The 14,605-nt window shown below is 55.4% G+C and overlaps 5 protein-coding genes across 5 annotated transcripts; 3 read left to right on the plus strand and 2 right to left on the minus strand.

Moving 5' to 3' along the window:
• Positions 1–1,115: 1,115 nt before the first annotated feature.
• On the minus strand, positions 1,116–4,596 carry P884DRAFT_264293 (Aminoacyl-tRNA synthetase). Its single transcript, XM_069441833.1, has one exon. It carries the CDS (start codon positions 4,251–4,253, stop codon positions 1,503–1,505), a length of 2,751 nt encoding a protein of 916 aa, XP_069294213.1. The 5' UTR covers positions 4,254–4,596; the 3' UTR covers positions 1,116–1,502.
• A 514-nt stretch (positions 4,597–5,110) lies between these two features.
• Positions 5,111–6,853, plus strand: P884DRAFT_264294 (Alpha/Beta hydrolase protein). Its single transcript, XM_069441834.1, has one exon. The coding sequence runs from the start codon at positions 5,264–5,266 to the stop codon at positions 6,515–6,517; it is 1,254 nt and encodes a 417-aa protein (XP_069294214.1). The 5' UTR covers positions 5,111–5,263; the 3' UTR covers positions 6,518–6,853.
• A 1,461-nt stretch (positions 6,854–8,314) lies between these two features.
• On the plus strand, positions 8,315–10,325 carry P884DRAFT_250822 (ankyrin repeat-containing domain protein). The gene is made up of 3 exons (XM_069440664.1): positions 8,315–8,846; positions 8,973–9,721; positions 9,818–10,325. Exons 1-3 carry the CDS (start codon positions 8,439–8,441, stop codon positions 10,134–10,136), a joined length of 1,476 nt encoding a protein of 491 aa, XP_069294215.1. The 5' UTR covers positions 8,315–8,438; the 3' UTR covers positions 10,137–10,325.
• A 133-nt stretch (positions 10,326–10,458) lies between these two features.
• On the minus strand, positions 10,459–11,077 carry P884DRAFT_264297 (uncharacterized protein). The gene is made up of 2 exons (XM_069441835.1): positions 10,872–11,077; positions 10,459–10,813 (listed from the first exon to the last, which is right to left on the minus strand). The coding sequence occupies exons 1-2, from the start codon at positions 10,980–10,982 to the stop codon at positions 10,673–10,675; spliced, it is 252 nt and encodes an 83-aa protein (XP_069294216.1). The 5' UTR covers positions 10,983–11,077; the 3' UTR covers positions 10,459–10,672.
• Positions 11,078–13,866: 2,789 nt separating this feature from the next.
• P884DRAFT_272786 (uncharacterized protein) lies at positions 13,867–14,358 on the plus strand (the record flags this gene model as incomplete). The annotated part of the gene is made up of 1 exon (XM_069442550.1): positions 13,867–14,358. The coding sequence occupies one exon, from the start codon at positions 13,867–13,869 to the stop codon at positions 14,356–14,358; it is 492 nt and encodes a 163-aa protein (XP_069294217.1).
• Between the last annotated feature and the right edge of the window lie 247 nt (positions 14,359–14,605).

Genomic DNA, 14,605 nt, shown 5'->3' on the forward strand with positions numbered 1-14,605 from the left:
GTAAGGGGCCATCCGGAGCTGCTGAATACCATACGTATCCCCTTTGATGGGAGGTTTATCATTATACCTAGGCACTTAGCTTATCGGGTTGGTTCCTTTCGTTTTTCTATTTATTCTCTAATTACCTGTGCTGACTCTGCCAATTGCCGATAAACTTGGGAGTCGAGCCGACCCCTGAATAGGCTGAACGAGCAGGTTCATAGTTTGTGCGCTTGGCGTATCGATTGTTCCGTGAGAAAGGCCTCGATGAACAAGGTAACTGTGCAGTTTAGTAGCTTGCAGAGATCCAAAAAAGAAAAATATGATTTGTCCGCAGAGCAGGCACTGGCCAGTCAGGAGGACAGAAGCCCGAATTTCTCCGTCATTCGTTCTATATTATCATTAATTAATTATTAGCCGTGGCGTCACTCACTGGTATTGTTCCAACTGGCCCACCACGTGAGGGGGTGCAAAACAATTTCTCGCAATATCGGCCAGCAGGAATACTTAGAGCAAATCGGAACGGCTAGGGGAAATGGTGCGGTCGGTCCAGTTGCATGCCGACCTAACACGAATCGGCTTCCTACCTGCCCTGGTCATGACGGCTGCATAGCTGACACACCGTCCGCCCGGTTCGGCTGCCCGAGCTCGTCAGTTTTGTCTGTGGCGCCGCTTACAAGAAGCAGTTGCTTCTCGCGTTCCCCGAGTACCCAGTCAAGCTGGCGATCCATCCACGTCGTAACGAACCTCATGCCTGCGCCTTTCGAGTTGGTGTTGTCTTCGCCCAACATGGTAATTAGCGCTTTGCGTCGTCCACGCGGGCACAGTTGTCCATCCGGGCCTAAATATCCAGCGTGGACATCTCGTTGATGGAGAATTCTTTGAGCCGGGCGATGTAATACCGTATGAAAAATAGAGCTCGAGCCTGTGTCTTCGCCCCAAGTCCGGCCATAATTACACCTACAACCACACACGACATTTTGATGTATCGTAAATTATATAGTCTCGTGCCTGATACGGGGTACCGAGACGAACATCGCAGAATCTGTGCCTCCCAATTGAGGGGCACAAGCGGGCGTGGATATCGTTTGTATCGCGCTGTGTCTGTAAATAGACGATAAATTAAAATTGAAACAGACCACTCCTCCCCGGGTATCGCGCACATACGCACATAAATGCATCTACCTCATTATCTATCTACTTGTATTAGCAGCCAAATCATGCGTCAATGCTTGTGTTGGTGTTGATTCCGGTGTTGAGCTTGACAAGCCCGTTGCCACAACCAAGCGGCTCCTCTATTCATCATTCCCAGACACGTCATAACCGAAATCATTAAAGAGAGCAACAAGAACGAGTGAGGGTATCGACGGGATTATAAACAACGAAATAGATAATTCGAACCCAGCCAAGCAAGCATTGTAACATAACCAATGACAAGCCCCGCTGCTCCAAACACTGATGAAGCGAGGCACGCAGGGGAGGAGGAATTCGCGGCAATTTGCCAGCAAGTCCCAGCTTCGGAACTACATCTCATCCTCGAAGAACTTGATTAGCGTCCGGGCGCCGCTCACACCAAGTCCCATGAATGGGTAGCAGATATAGACCAAATCGTTGGTGGTCCCAAACTTCTCCCGGAACTCGCTCTTCTGCACGAGCTTCAGCTGCTGCGCGATCGTCTTGTACGTCTTGGACAAGATGCGCGCCCTAATTCCGTCGAGGTTGCCGCCCGTCACCATCTCCGGAAGGGCGCCCGTGCCGAAGGTGACGTTCCGGACCCCGGACTTGGCAAGCGCCTGGATAGCGGCCGAGATGAGCGCCTCAATGGTGCCACTGGGCGAGCCGGGGAAGTCGAGCGCAAACTTGATCTGGTAGCCGTTGGCTGGCGACAGTCGGTGGAGCACGCACAGAGCGGCAATCTCGCCTTCCTTGGTCTCGGCCCAGAGGTACCGGCGGTGTTCCATGTCGACCCAGGGGCGGACTTCGGTGATGTGCACCTGCTTGCTGCCCTTGCGGTTGGCCTTCCACTCCTCGATCTTCTTGTCGCAGCGGTCTCGGAACTCTTGCGACATGGGCTCGTCCATGGGCTGCTCGTGGATCGTTACGCCGGCGTCCTCGGCCTGGCGCTCCTTTTTGGCCACCTTCTTGGCCGACTCGATGGGTACACGCTCCTCTGCCACGCAGCTGAGGGTTCGCCAGCCCAGCTTGGAGCCGAGAATCTCCTCCACTTCCGGGCCAACGAGAAGCCAGATGGGCCGGAGGTCCTTGTGTTTCCGCATGTGCTTGAGGAAGGCTCGAATCACGGGCTGGTACTGGTGCGGGTCACAAAGGGGATTGCCCATGACGAGGGCGTAACCATTTTCCTCCGCGTACCCAATCGCAGCACCTGTGGCCTCATGCCGCCAGACCTTGTAGCGGTCATCGAGCCAAGAAGTGTTGGTAGCGTCGCCGTAGTTGGCGATCAGCTTCTCCACCGGCGGCATTTTGAGATTGGGGCGGCCATGTTCATAGTCGTAAGCATAGCGGATGGTGTCCGCCTCGGGATGGGGCAACTGCACGGCGGTCTTCTTGTGCTCTTGCAGGGACTTGGTATCGCGGGGAAAGAGTGACGCGTTGCGGATGTCGCCCAATTTCAGCAGCAGGTACAGCAGCCTCTCCAGCCCGATTCCACATCCGGCGTGTGGGAGCACCCCAAACTCGAAACCTTGTAGGTACTCTTCCACATCACGTGGCTCGACGCCGGCCTTCTTCATTCGCTCCTTCAAAACGTCAGGCTTGTGGATACGCTGGCCGCCCGTCGTGATTTCCTGCCCACGGAGGAAGATATCGAACGAGTTGGTAAACCTGGGATCTTCGGCATCGAGGTGTGTGTAGAAAGGCCGGGCGGACGCGGGGAACTTGTCGATGATGTAGTAGTCCGTCTTGTACTTCTCCTTGACCAGCTCGCCGATTCGAATTTCGGCGCGCGTGCTCAGATCCTCCGTCTCGGATGCCTTGCGCCCGTGGTCGTCGGTCCAGCCCGACGAGTTCAAGAGCTCAATAGCCTCCTTGAAAGTCAATATGGGCGTCTCTTCCAACCAGACGAGGTCCTCGTGAGGGAACCGTGTCTTGATGATGTCGATCTCTCTTCGGCAGCGAGTGTATATCCCTTTGAAAATGCTCTTCATCAGATTATCGATCAAATGCAAGGCTTCGTGATAGTCGGTGTTGATGGCCATCTCCAAATCCAGGCCCGTATACTCGGTCAGATGGCGGTGAGTATTGCTGTCCTCGGCCCGGAAGACGGGGCCGATTTCGAACACGCGGCCGAAGTCGGCCGATATGCTCATTTGCTTGGACAGCTGCGGGCTCTGGGCGAGAAATGCCGTCCGCCCAAAGTAGTTAACTCTGAAGACCTCGGCGCCCGACTCAGTAGCTCCGGGCATCAGCTTGGGGGTGTGGATCTCGATGAAGCCGTTGGCCTCTAGAACAGAGCGGAAGATGCTGCACACGGTAGAGTTGATGCGGAAGATGGACTGGGCGGTCGGTGTCCGCAGGTAAGCAATGCGGTTAGAGACGCGAACTCTTGTCGACGCCATTGCCTCTGCCTGGTGCGACTCCGCGTCTTCCTCGACACGGTCCATCGTGAAGGGGTCGACGGGAAGGTGCTCCTGCACTGGTACGACGGAGTGCATCGAATCAATCACGACCTCGAAGTCCTGAATCGAGCAACCCTTAATCTTCTCCGGCGGCCGCTTCAGGGTTCCCTGAACGTGAACAAGACCTTCGCTAGTCAGATGCTCGGCCCAGCGCACAAAGTTTTCTGAAATCTCGCCCTCTCGATATGCCAGGACGCCTTGGATCAGCTCGACCTGGTCGCGGAAGATGATGAAGGCCAGCTTGGAGCTCATGCAGCGCACATGGTGGATGCGGGCGATGAAACTGACCGACCTGCCAACGTTGGCGGGGTCGGCGGCCAGCTTCTGGATCGACTCGGTCTTTATGAGCGCGTCACCTGTCTTGGTGCCGTACCGGGCTGCAATCTCAGGCGGGTCGATCTGGTGCGCTCGCTCCTCCTCCTGTTGTCGCCGCTGTTGGAAGGACCGTCGTTCGAATTTACGCTCGTCCTCCTTGGCGAGGTGTTCCTGTGCCTTCCTCACCTGCCTCTCGTGGCGGGTGTCACGGTCGAGGGCGGCAATGTTGCCAATGCGTGGTTTAGTGATGTGGTTCTTAGTCGAGGCATGTGCGATCATCCGGTTGAGCACCAGAATGGGCTTCTTCAGCCCGCACGGCGACATGGTCAACGGCTGCGGCGTGGTCCCGGAAAGGCTATGAGGTACTGTTGCTATGACGATGTCGCGTACCGACGGCGCGGATGCTTCGGCTCCTAGATGTGCGGGTATGTGCGCTTTCAACCTCGGGAAGCCTCGGTTGCGAAGCTAAGCCAGTGTGGTGAGTTGGGGATAAGGTGTTGGGCTTTGACGGAGTCAGGACGAGGAAAACACGAGAATAAATTCAAGTGCAACTTCAGGTAAGTTTGGGAGGGAGGCCAGGTTTCCATGGCAAGACCGGGAAGGGACTACGAAGGCACTTGCCTCATGGCACAAACAAGGAACCGGCTTCTCTTACCTCGCGACGATGCCGAAGCTGACTTAGGTAAGCTACACGCAGGTTACAGTAAGCATCTGGAATTTCGACCGGATAACTATAAAACAGAGTACCCGGAATGCTCGGACCTTATTGCCCGATCGACACTGCCAGAAATAGCTGGAACCGAACGGGCCGGTTCAACGCATCACATGTACCGAGTCCCATAGAGACGGAACGCATTGACAGGGGGGCACACAGTGTTTGTTGGCTTTTGCCCCTCGGACTTTACCATATCAGGACGGGCCGAACGAGGTCTAGCCATGATTGTTCCTTTTTGCACGACATGCGTCATGACTCTGTGATGTTGGGCTTCCGCTGCTCCCGGGGATGACAAAGTCATACTCATGACGTCAGCACACTGTTGTGTTCAGCGTCTTGGCGAAGTGATCCAACTGCCAGCCAAATGCAAAACTGCAAAACCCCACTACCGGCATAATCGACCCGCGGGGCAGTTGGCCATGCTTCTTCTACACGGTAAGGAGGGTTTGGCCTCCGTAAGGTACGTATGTACGGACGTACTCAGTACATACCTGCGCATTCCTTGCTGCGCCAGGGGGATGACATCAGCTTCCCATACGCGACCAATGTTAAGTCGCGTTTCAACTGAAAGGACCGAGTCTCAGCCCATTGGCAGATTTGGACGACACGTTATCCTCCGATGCGATTTGAGATGCCCCGCACCAACAACAAAGCCGTTTTTAATACCAATTGCCATCACCGTGACAAGAGAAGATGCTTTTGCTGTCCCTGGCCTCGTCGCAGGATGGCTAATGCGAGACCTACGGTCGACGGCATCCCCGTCGTCAACCTCGCCTCCCCCGCCTCCCCCGCCTCCCCCGAAGAGCAGTCAGGTGCTGCGGGTGCCGCCGCGGCCCGCGCAAGGCGGCTCAAGACCGCCCGGGACGCCGTCGGCCGCGCTCCGTCACGATGGCTGCTGCGTGCCTCGGCGGCGTGGTGGAGATCGCTTCAGTATGTCGGGATGACGCTGCATTTTTTGGCTCCCGAGCGACCGCCCAACCCTTCCTTCAGCAAGACCATCCGGTCGACAATCTCCAAGACCGAAGGCGAGTTTTCCTTGCAGTTCTACACACCCGAAGGGTATGCGACCGCGGCCAAGACGGGCACCAAGTTTCCTGCCGTGGTCAATTTTCACGGCGGCGGCTTCACCATTGGCAGTGCCACGGATGATGCCCGCTTCGGCCGTTTCGTCCTGAAAGAGTGCAACGCCGTGTTTGTCAGCGTGAACTACCGGCTCAGTCCCGAGCACCCGTTCCCCGTGGCGGTGGAGGACGCCGCAGACGCCCTGCTGTACTTGATCCGCTCCGGACCCGAACTGCTCATCGACCCATCCAAGCTGGCCACCTCGGGCTTCTCCGCCGGCGCCAACCTCGCCATCACATCGACCCTCCGTCTAGCAGACCACCTCGAGACGCTCAGGCAGGCGGGCACCCCAGTGCCGGACCACCGCATCCGCGCCGTGGCCACGTGGTACCCCATCACCGACTACACCGAACCACGCGCGCTCAAGCGCGCCGCGTCGGTCCGACCAGACCAAAACCTTCCCGAGACGCTTACCTCCCTCTTCGACGCCTGCTACCTGCACCCCCCAGACCTGCCGCTCGACTCGTGCTACCTCTCGCCGAGCATGGCCACCGACGAGCACCTCGCGGCCGCCATTCCGCAAACCGTCATCTTCTTCACCTGCGAGCACGACATGCTAATGCAGGAAGGCGAGGCGCTGGCCAAGCGCTTGCGAGAGCCCCCTATCAGCAAGGACGTTCGATACAAGATGATCAAGGGTGTGGCTCATGCCTGGGACAAGTCGCCGGACCCTACGAAACCAGCCGAGTACAGCGAAGACCTGTATCGAGAGTGCTGCGGGTACCTGAGCGAAGCATTCGAGAAGCCGTGATGCTTGCGTGAAATGATGCGTTTTGAAGTTTCCTGAGCTGCAGCATTGGACAAGCGAGCGCGTAGCGTGTTTTCCGTGTCTTAGATAGTTAGTCGGATTGGACCGGGATTGGTGAAAGTGAGAACAGCACAGTTATAGATGTACGATATGAGCATTTGAAGTGTTGCCGCAGCTTCGGTTCAAGTTCCGTTTCGGCCCCGTAGCAGACATGGCACGGAGTTGCGTTATTTCCTCCGTCAGATACTGTCGATAGACATCCCTCTTCGGACTGGTCAGCAGATAATTAGTGAGTTCATGTTAGCGTGAACCAAGAGGTAAAGTTGATATTAATTAGGCCCCGTATTAATTACCACATTCCCACAATACCTAATTACAGGAGCTTGCAGCGCCAACACCAGAGTTCACCAAAGTTCACCTCCTGCTTCATCAATCGCCAAAGGAGATAGGTTCCGAGTCTCTGAAGTCATGATTTGACTCTAAGACAAAAAGGGTCCGCAAGCAACTAAGCCTTGACTGAGCCAACGATACAACACCCAGCCAAATTCCCCGTGGATAGGGTGCGATCCCTATTAGCTAGCCGCCGAGAACACAATTCTCGGTTTTGTTTTCAGACACTTTTGGCTCCGTGGAGAAGTGCCTACGTCGCCCAAGACTCGATGCAGGAACACTACGCCTTGACTACAAAGAACAAAATGGTGTTCTTATAGCGTACTAGTAGTAATCGACTGTTCTATATTCATTCTTTCCTTCCTCCTTTTTTTTTTTAGGAACGAAATTTTTTTTCTGAAATGGAGTCGTTGACACCCCGATCGGGCAGCGCGCCAAATGACGCAAGAACTTGTGATGATCAGTTGATCTAATAATTTTTCCATATTAAGAATAGCGGCGAATGTGCCAGGACAAAAGTCCTAGTTATACGCGCGCTAATAGAGCAAGCCTAGCACAGCGATAATTACTACGTATGATGGGTAAGTTTGACCCCCTGTCTGGGTATCAACAGGGGGCCTGACAGGCAGGCGCAGGCAGGAAAAACTGGTGGTAGAGGCACAAGAGGTTTTTCCGAGAGAGCCCTGGTCGGTACCTGGGCAGGGGGTGAAACTTTGGCTCCCTACCACAGTAGATGCGGAGACGCAGGAGATTGCTTAGCTACAATGTAATTAACCTTTTCCTGTACTACGCCAAGTTGAAAACACCGACGACGTAAAACGACCTCACCAAGAAAAAATAATGGTCGATGGGGCAGGGAAGAAATTTGGGATATGAGAGAGGATAATCGAGACTAAACCCGGGCCAGTTAATTCGATTCATATAATATTTACTTCGTCCTCTTTTACTCCTTATCGTTCTCTGACCAGTCTTAACAGCTCCCGGGTACCGGACTGTCCATAATAATCCGTACTGTATATGTTGTATGTACATGTACATACAACCAGACCCGCCAACACACCTGGGCTGAAGGACGACAATGAGCATCACTGGAGGGAGCCATGTGGCGGGGAAAGTCTCGCACGGAATTCCCAATCCGGATCCTTTGAGGCTGAGACGGCCTCCACCAACGCACAAACTGCGGCTCTTATGCGGGTCTCAACAGGACACTAGTACATTCAGCTACCGGCTGTTTGGCCCGAAGCGACGTGTCCTAGCCCTATGGGGAGCCTATGCCAAGCGCCCGGTGCGTGGCTTACGACGGGGCTTCCTCGACCACAGAAAAAAGTGCTGTAACAGTCAGGCTGAGCTATGTTCAGTCCGGGAGACAATCAGGTGGATTTAAGTGCAAAGGGGCATCCTACCTGGGAAGGGGAGGGAGGAGAGAATCTGGGTGATGAACGACGGCGCCGAACAATCTGGGAGGAGCACAAAAGAGAAAAGGAAACTAATAAATAAGGAGGAAAGAAAAAGGGTGAGAGAGAAAAACTAAGGGATGGCCCAGACCACGACTCTTTCTGTTAGACGACATTCCTGGAGAGATGCTCCCGCCCTCACAGCTTGGACAATTCAGGAAGAGCCGTCCACCAGGATCTCGTGGACACCCCGGGCTCCGGTTCGTCCTAGGCGGCTTCGAAAACCCGAATGCCGCGAGCTTCTGAACCCGAATAACGCCCTGCCCGGCATCCACATCCACGGGATCGGATGTCGCTGCCTCCAAGCTCAAGCAGACGAAGAGCTCCAGGACGAGCTCCTCGCCACCAAGATCGCGTCCCTCACCAGGACCATCCTCGCACCAACAATAGCATCCTCAGAGGCACCATCGTCATCATCGTCATCATCATCGACGACGGACTCGACCAAGCCGTCGCCTTCCAACCGCCTTAGACGCTCCCGCCCCGGCGTCTCAAACTCCCTCCGCTCAGCCCTGACCCGCCTTCTCCCCTCCTCCTCTCCATCCTCCTCCTCCTCCTCCTCCCCTCGCTCCACCTCCACCACTCCTACGACTAATACTCCCTCCCCTACCAAGACTGGCCGGCCCGCGGGGAACATCTCGCTCCCGCTGCAGGCCGACCTGACCATCGGCTGCGCCGACCTCGACATCGACAAGGTCGCCCGCTACCTGCTGCCCATCACGGAGGAGGGCAGCAGCACCAACACGGGGGGCGCGGGCCGCCCGCGGACGGCGGGGGTGGACGTCAACGCGCGCAACCACCACGGGACGACGCCACTGATGGCCGCGGTGCGGTCGCCCTTCGGCGCCGGCGCCGGCGCCGGCGCCTCCGCTTCCCTCCCGGGAGCTGCTGCTGCGGCGGCGGGAGCGGGGCCCCTGCGTCCTCGTCGTCGTCGCCGCCGCCCCCGGGCGCAGCGGGAGATGGTGCGGTTCCTGGTGGAGGCGTGCGGCGCCGACGTCGAGGCCGCCCGCGTCGACCGCGTCACGGGCGCCGGCGAGACGGTGCTGAGCATGGCGTGCGCGGCCGGCGCGACCGAGGTGGTGCGGTTCCTGCTCGGCAGCGGCGCCCGCGCGGACCGGCGGCTGCCGTCGGCCCGGGGGATCGGCAGCGGAAGCGGCGGGAGTAGTGGGAGCGGAACCGGGGCGGCACCGGCGGTGACGACGACGACGACACCCCTGTTGACGGGCCGGGGCCAGACGGCGCTGCACGTCGCCGTTCTCGCGGACCGGCCCGAATGTGTCGAGGTGTTGCTGCGGGAGGGCGGGGCAGACGCCAACGCCGTGTTCGACGCCGCCGGGCCGGACCTGGACACGGCGGGCGGGGGGTTCGGCCTGGAGCGGGGACTGAGGAGCCTCAGGGACAGGGGCAGGGGCAGGGCAAGGGGCAGGGGCGGGGGGGGGGGGTCGCGGGAGGAGACGAGGAAAGGGGAGAAGGCGGAGAAGGAGAAGGCGCCGAAGCACCCGGTCTCGGCGCTGCATCTCGCGGCTCATGCCAGCCCCGAGTGCGCCAGACTGCTGCTGGAACACGGCGCGAGGGTCGACATCAGGGACGCGTACGGCCGGACCCCGCTCCACTGGGCAGCCGAGGCGGGCCACGGAGCCGTCGTGCGGCTGCTTGTCGAGGCAGGGGCCAACATCAATGCTGAACTGCCCGTGGCGCGGCCAGGCTCGAGATACTGCGGACAAGACCTTGGTTGGTTCGGAAAAGAAACCTATGAGGCGCTGAACGAAAGCGGATGAGGATGGAAACTATGCCCTCTATAACACGGGGAAAACAAAAATTACGGCGACGACGAAGGCGGCTTGTTCTTCTCTGGACATTACAACAATGTTGGGATTTGTAGATATGATTATTATGATGGTCTGTCACTAAAGGAGAATTGTTCGAGATGAGAGGTGTTCCCGGATGCTGGCATTAATTAAATTATGGGTTGACTTACTCCGTACTGTAGTTAGGGTACTCGTGATAAGCAGGGGACAACGCGGAGTGATGATGATGATGAAGCTTATCATTGACAGGGTGGACCGGGCCCCACTAGGGTTCCCGGTCCCACCAGGGTTGCAGCCAACCACATCTTCCCTGCAGGGTGGCCCTGGTCAGCTTCTTCATCATCATCCTCAATCAACCACTATCAACTCCATAGCAGATAATTATACGAAGATCGTTGATTTCCGCATCTGATTGATCTGATCCATGTTCTTCCTCCCAACACTCGGCTAACCCACAAGTCACCGGGCCAGAGCATTCCCAGTCTTCCTTGTGGGCCTTACTGAAGCTATTCCTCGCTGTCGGGGTCAGGAAAGTCCGAGAGATCCTGACTGGGGGCCGGAGTGCCGCATTTCCCACATATTAGGCCTGGGACAACCCAAACCTCCTCCCCGTTTTCGGCGCATTTTTGGCAACGAACGCCTGGGAGCTACACGGGAGTCATTAATATATCTAATCGAGTCGTGGGAGCGCCCGGGATCACTTACCGGAAGGGTCCTGATGCCTTCTCTCTTCGCCTGAACGGAGGTGAAGTCTGCAAAGGCTAGCGCTTCTAGGATGGTGTTCCCGTCGCTGCCGAAGAAGAATGCGTCTGTCATGGTGGATGGAGGAGAGAATAGTTGCTTGTATATGATTGATACGGATAACTGATAATTATGTGCTTTTCCCGGTTATTTTTGATCTTCTGACGAATAACTGCGTAGAGAGCCCTCGGGCCAGGCGGGGAATTAATACACCCGTCGCCATCGTTCTTATACATCGCCGTGATATCCGCTCAGAACTCGGACGAGACCGACGACAAGTCTGACATGTGAGCTGAAAAGAAGCCCGACATGCGCAGATGACGGATACTCTCCACGTGCTGGCATCGACAATGTTGGTTCCCCAGATTTGGCATGTATACTTTTCGTATCTCCTCACTTGATCGGTTCATCCATTCGAACGGAGTGGTTCAGCTTAGTGGGGTTTGGGTTCCACCACCAATCGCTTCAAGCCGCCACGTCTACTTCCCGTTTGAGCGAAGAGATCCGCTGCAGGATCACCCGCGCATGATCTGCAGGCGGGCCGGAGAAGTGTTCCGCATTCTGGATGCTGAGGAAGGCGCTCTTGCGCCTCGCTCTCGCCCGAGCCCAGAAACAGGAATTCGACGTTGGGTATGACGGGATTTTTGATGCCCATCTACAACCAATCAGGCACATAGTGCCACCTTGGCGTATGTAATACTCGGAGCCATATTATTCCCACAGCGATTACAAATCGGTCCCAAGCGACAAGGAGACTGCATGCCACTGCAACTAAGCACCGCGTTAATACGCCCTTCTGCTCGGTCATGCTAAATCAAAGTATAAAAACATCAGTGTATCCGAAGCCATCGTGTTGGTGGGCAGATGGTCCATTTTGTTGCTGTTGACGCAGTCTGTAGTGTCTCTGTCTCCCAACATCAGGCGACCCCATGCCAGGAACGAAGAGGGGCAACATCCGATCAGTTGGGGGCCGAGTGCCAGAGCCCTAACGATACTGGTCCAGTTGGGCAGGCATCCCCTCTTCTCGCCCAATGTCACGATACACTGCCAAGGGCTTCCAGAGTTCAAAATGGACCTACAATGCCAAATGTGAATCCGAGCCAGTCAACAAATCCCTCCCCCTCCCCCCTCACTCTCCCCACCCTCCCTTCGTCCAGGGCCGCTTCACAATACGCTCATGGTTCCCTGTATTACATTGCTGCTTTAACTCCGCGGAAGTACCCGTAGTACGGATGTGAAACAAGGAAACGGGCTCAGTCATAACGAAGGGGCTGCTCTTTTGCCCACGAATGCGATCAGCTGCAGTGCAGATCCGTAACCAATACCAACCACTTATTCGACCCCACCACACCCATTAGGGCCTGGTGTAGTGGAAGATAAGGGTGGTAATCCGTGTTCCCTACCAACTAATAGACTCGGCGTTCAGAGTCAGATGCCCTATAATAAAAAGCATCCGAACGTGAGCCTAGAATGCATAATTACTTATTATCTGCTTCTCAGTGCTCCTAATAATACTTCCCATACCCTAGAATTAGTAGCATCTGCGTGCTCAACGTGGGCAATATTAAAAGCCGATATGTTCCTCATCAACCTAATGGCGTTGAACTAAATTCATACATGGCTGGACCAAGCTGTGTAATATTTAATAGGCCGGGTGAGAGGTCGCTAAGCCGAGTTGGGATCTTTTGAGGCAGCTGCACTCCAAGACCATGACATACTCGGCCGTCTTCAAAGCCAACCGTAATGTCTTACCTGAAGATCCTGCAGGTTGCTTGCCCTCACTACCCCAGTTTCCCCATTGGGTAAAGAAATGAGCTCACTTGAAGTGATCGTCGTCGACTCTGATAAGTAAGGTACCCAAATCAACACGTGGTCACCGAGTAATGGTTAATGTTGATGATTGTACTACATCACCCAGCGAAAAGTTTTCGAACAGAAGTTCACTCCAGCTTACGCTGCTTTTTCTTTTCCTTTTTTTCTGCCAAGAGTGTTTCCTGTCTTTACTGGCAGCTGCAATGAGCTTGGATCTAACACAGTCCAAACAACATGTTTCTTGGAGGGTTTGGTTTGTTAGGATGTATTATTAATTATTACACTCCGCCGCCGCCACCTACCTGCACTTACTTCTTTTTGGCCGCAAGAAGATGAAAATGGCGAACTGTTTGGCGATTACCTGGCAATTGATCCCGAGCTAACTTGTTGATCGCCCCCTCTTAGTGCACCCGACGGCGTGGACTAATTAGTTCGCTGGAACTTCTTCTCTTCCTGCAGGCATTTAAGTAGGATACATACTGGTACAGACAAGTCACCTGCAGTGCTACCTAACAAAGCATCACATCGTCCTTGAAGACGGGACATGACGCACGCTCTAGCCGGGATGTGACGAGTCGCCCTGGCCTTAGTATATCTAGGTATTTAATTAAGCAATGACTTGTGCTCTCAAATCTCATCTACGGATTACTTTCTGTACATAACCCCGAAAGGGGGGGTTACAGCAGCCGACATGTTAGATCTACCTTATTATTACGATCCAGCAGCTTTTCAATGCTACACAGTCAGAAATCCAAAAGCACAAGCCTAGAAACCAAATTACAACCTTGGCTATATGAGAAACGGACGGAAGAACGCTACCTATCCGATGTGTTGCACTGCGTTTTAGCCGCGGAACTCCTGGCTGGAAAGGGGCATTCTGGATGCTCGTGCAATTCCTATTAATTATTGGAATCGGCGCGAGGCCAAGAACGCCAAACACGACATTCACTCAGGCTACTCGGGTTATCTGGTTGACAGGGTACCAATAATTAGTGTGTAACCAGCCATTGGCAAGCATCCCGACATTGTATTTATTAGGAGCATTGTTACCCCAGGGAACCTAATTACGTGAGGAACTCTTTCTCATCAACATCACCACTGCCCACGCTCAGGAGCATAAACAGCCGTTCCGATATATTCGAGAAGAATGCACGCCTCCGGCGGCCTAATAACGTACTTATTGAGCTTCGCCGCTCTCGCGACAGCGACTTTGGCCCTCGAGCTGTGGCTCATCTCGGAGCTCACGACCTTCAGCCCCCCAGACCGACCGGGCAGCTCGCCCCACAGCGTCATCAACGCCACCATCTCGGATCCCAACGACCAGACCCCAGTTACGGCCTTCTGCGCCGCCACCTCGACGTTCGAGGAGCCGCCCTACGGTACGGTCAACGCCTGCTCCGAGGTGCCGGGCGGACGATGGAGGTTTGCGATGCTCGAGGCGGACGACGGCGAGGCCTCGCCGACCACCAACTTCAAGCTGCGCTTCGAGCTGGACAAGGACGGCCAGACGTTAGCGGGGACGGCGAGTTTCAGGGTCGGCGAGAATCTCAGCGGGCTGTGCTCGGCCGGCGGAGTTTGCTCATTTAGCTTGAAGGAGGAGAGCACTCCGTTTCCGGTGAAGCAGACCCTGGAGAATTAGAGGAAATTTTCCCATGTTCAACGCCAACGAGAGGTGCTGCTATCAAATCATACCCCGCCCGTATTGGTTACTTGCAACTCTACTAAAAATCTCCGAAAGGACAGGTAACTATTGGGCGTGCCGAGTTTGTTTCTCTCCCGAGTAAACCAGGTTATCGCATGCCAGAGTCTGTCGAGATTTGAGACGGGCAACATGAGGGCACCGTGGCTCTCATGAAACTGCCCGTTTAGGTCCCTTTTACGAAACC

This window comes from Thermothelomyces heterothallicus (genome assembly GCF_042370625.1).
Source record: "Thermothelomyces heterothallicus CBS 202.75 unplaced genomic scaffold P884_scaffold_31, whole genome shotgun sequence".
Lineage (NCBI taxonomy): Eukaryota > Fungi > Ascomycota > Sordariomycetes > Sordariales > Chaetomiaceae > Thermothelomyces > Thermothelomyces heterothallicus.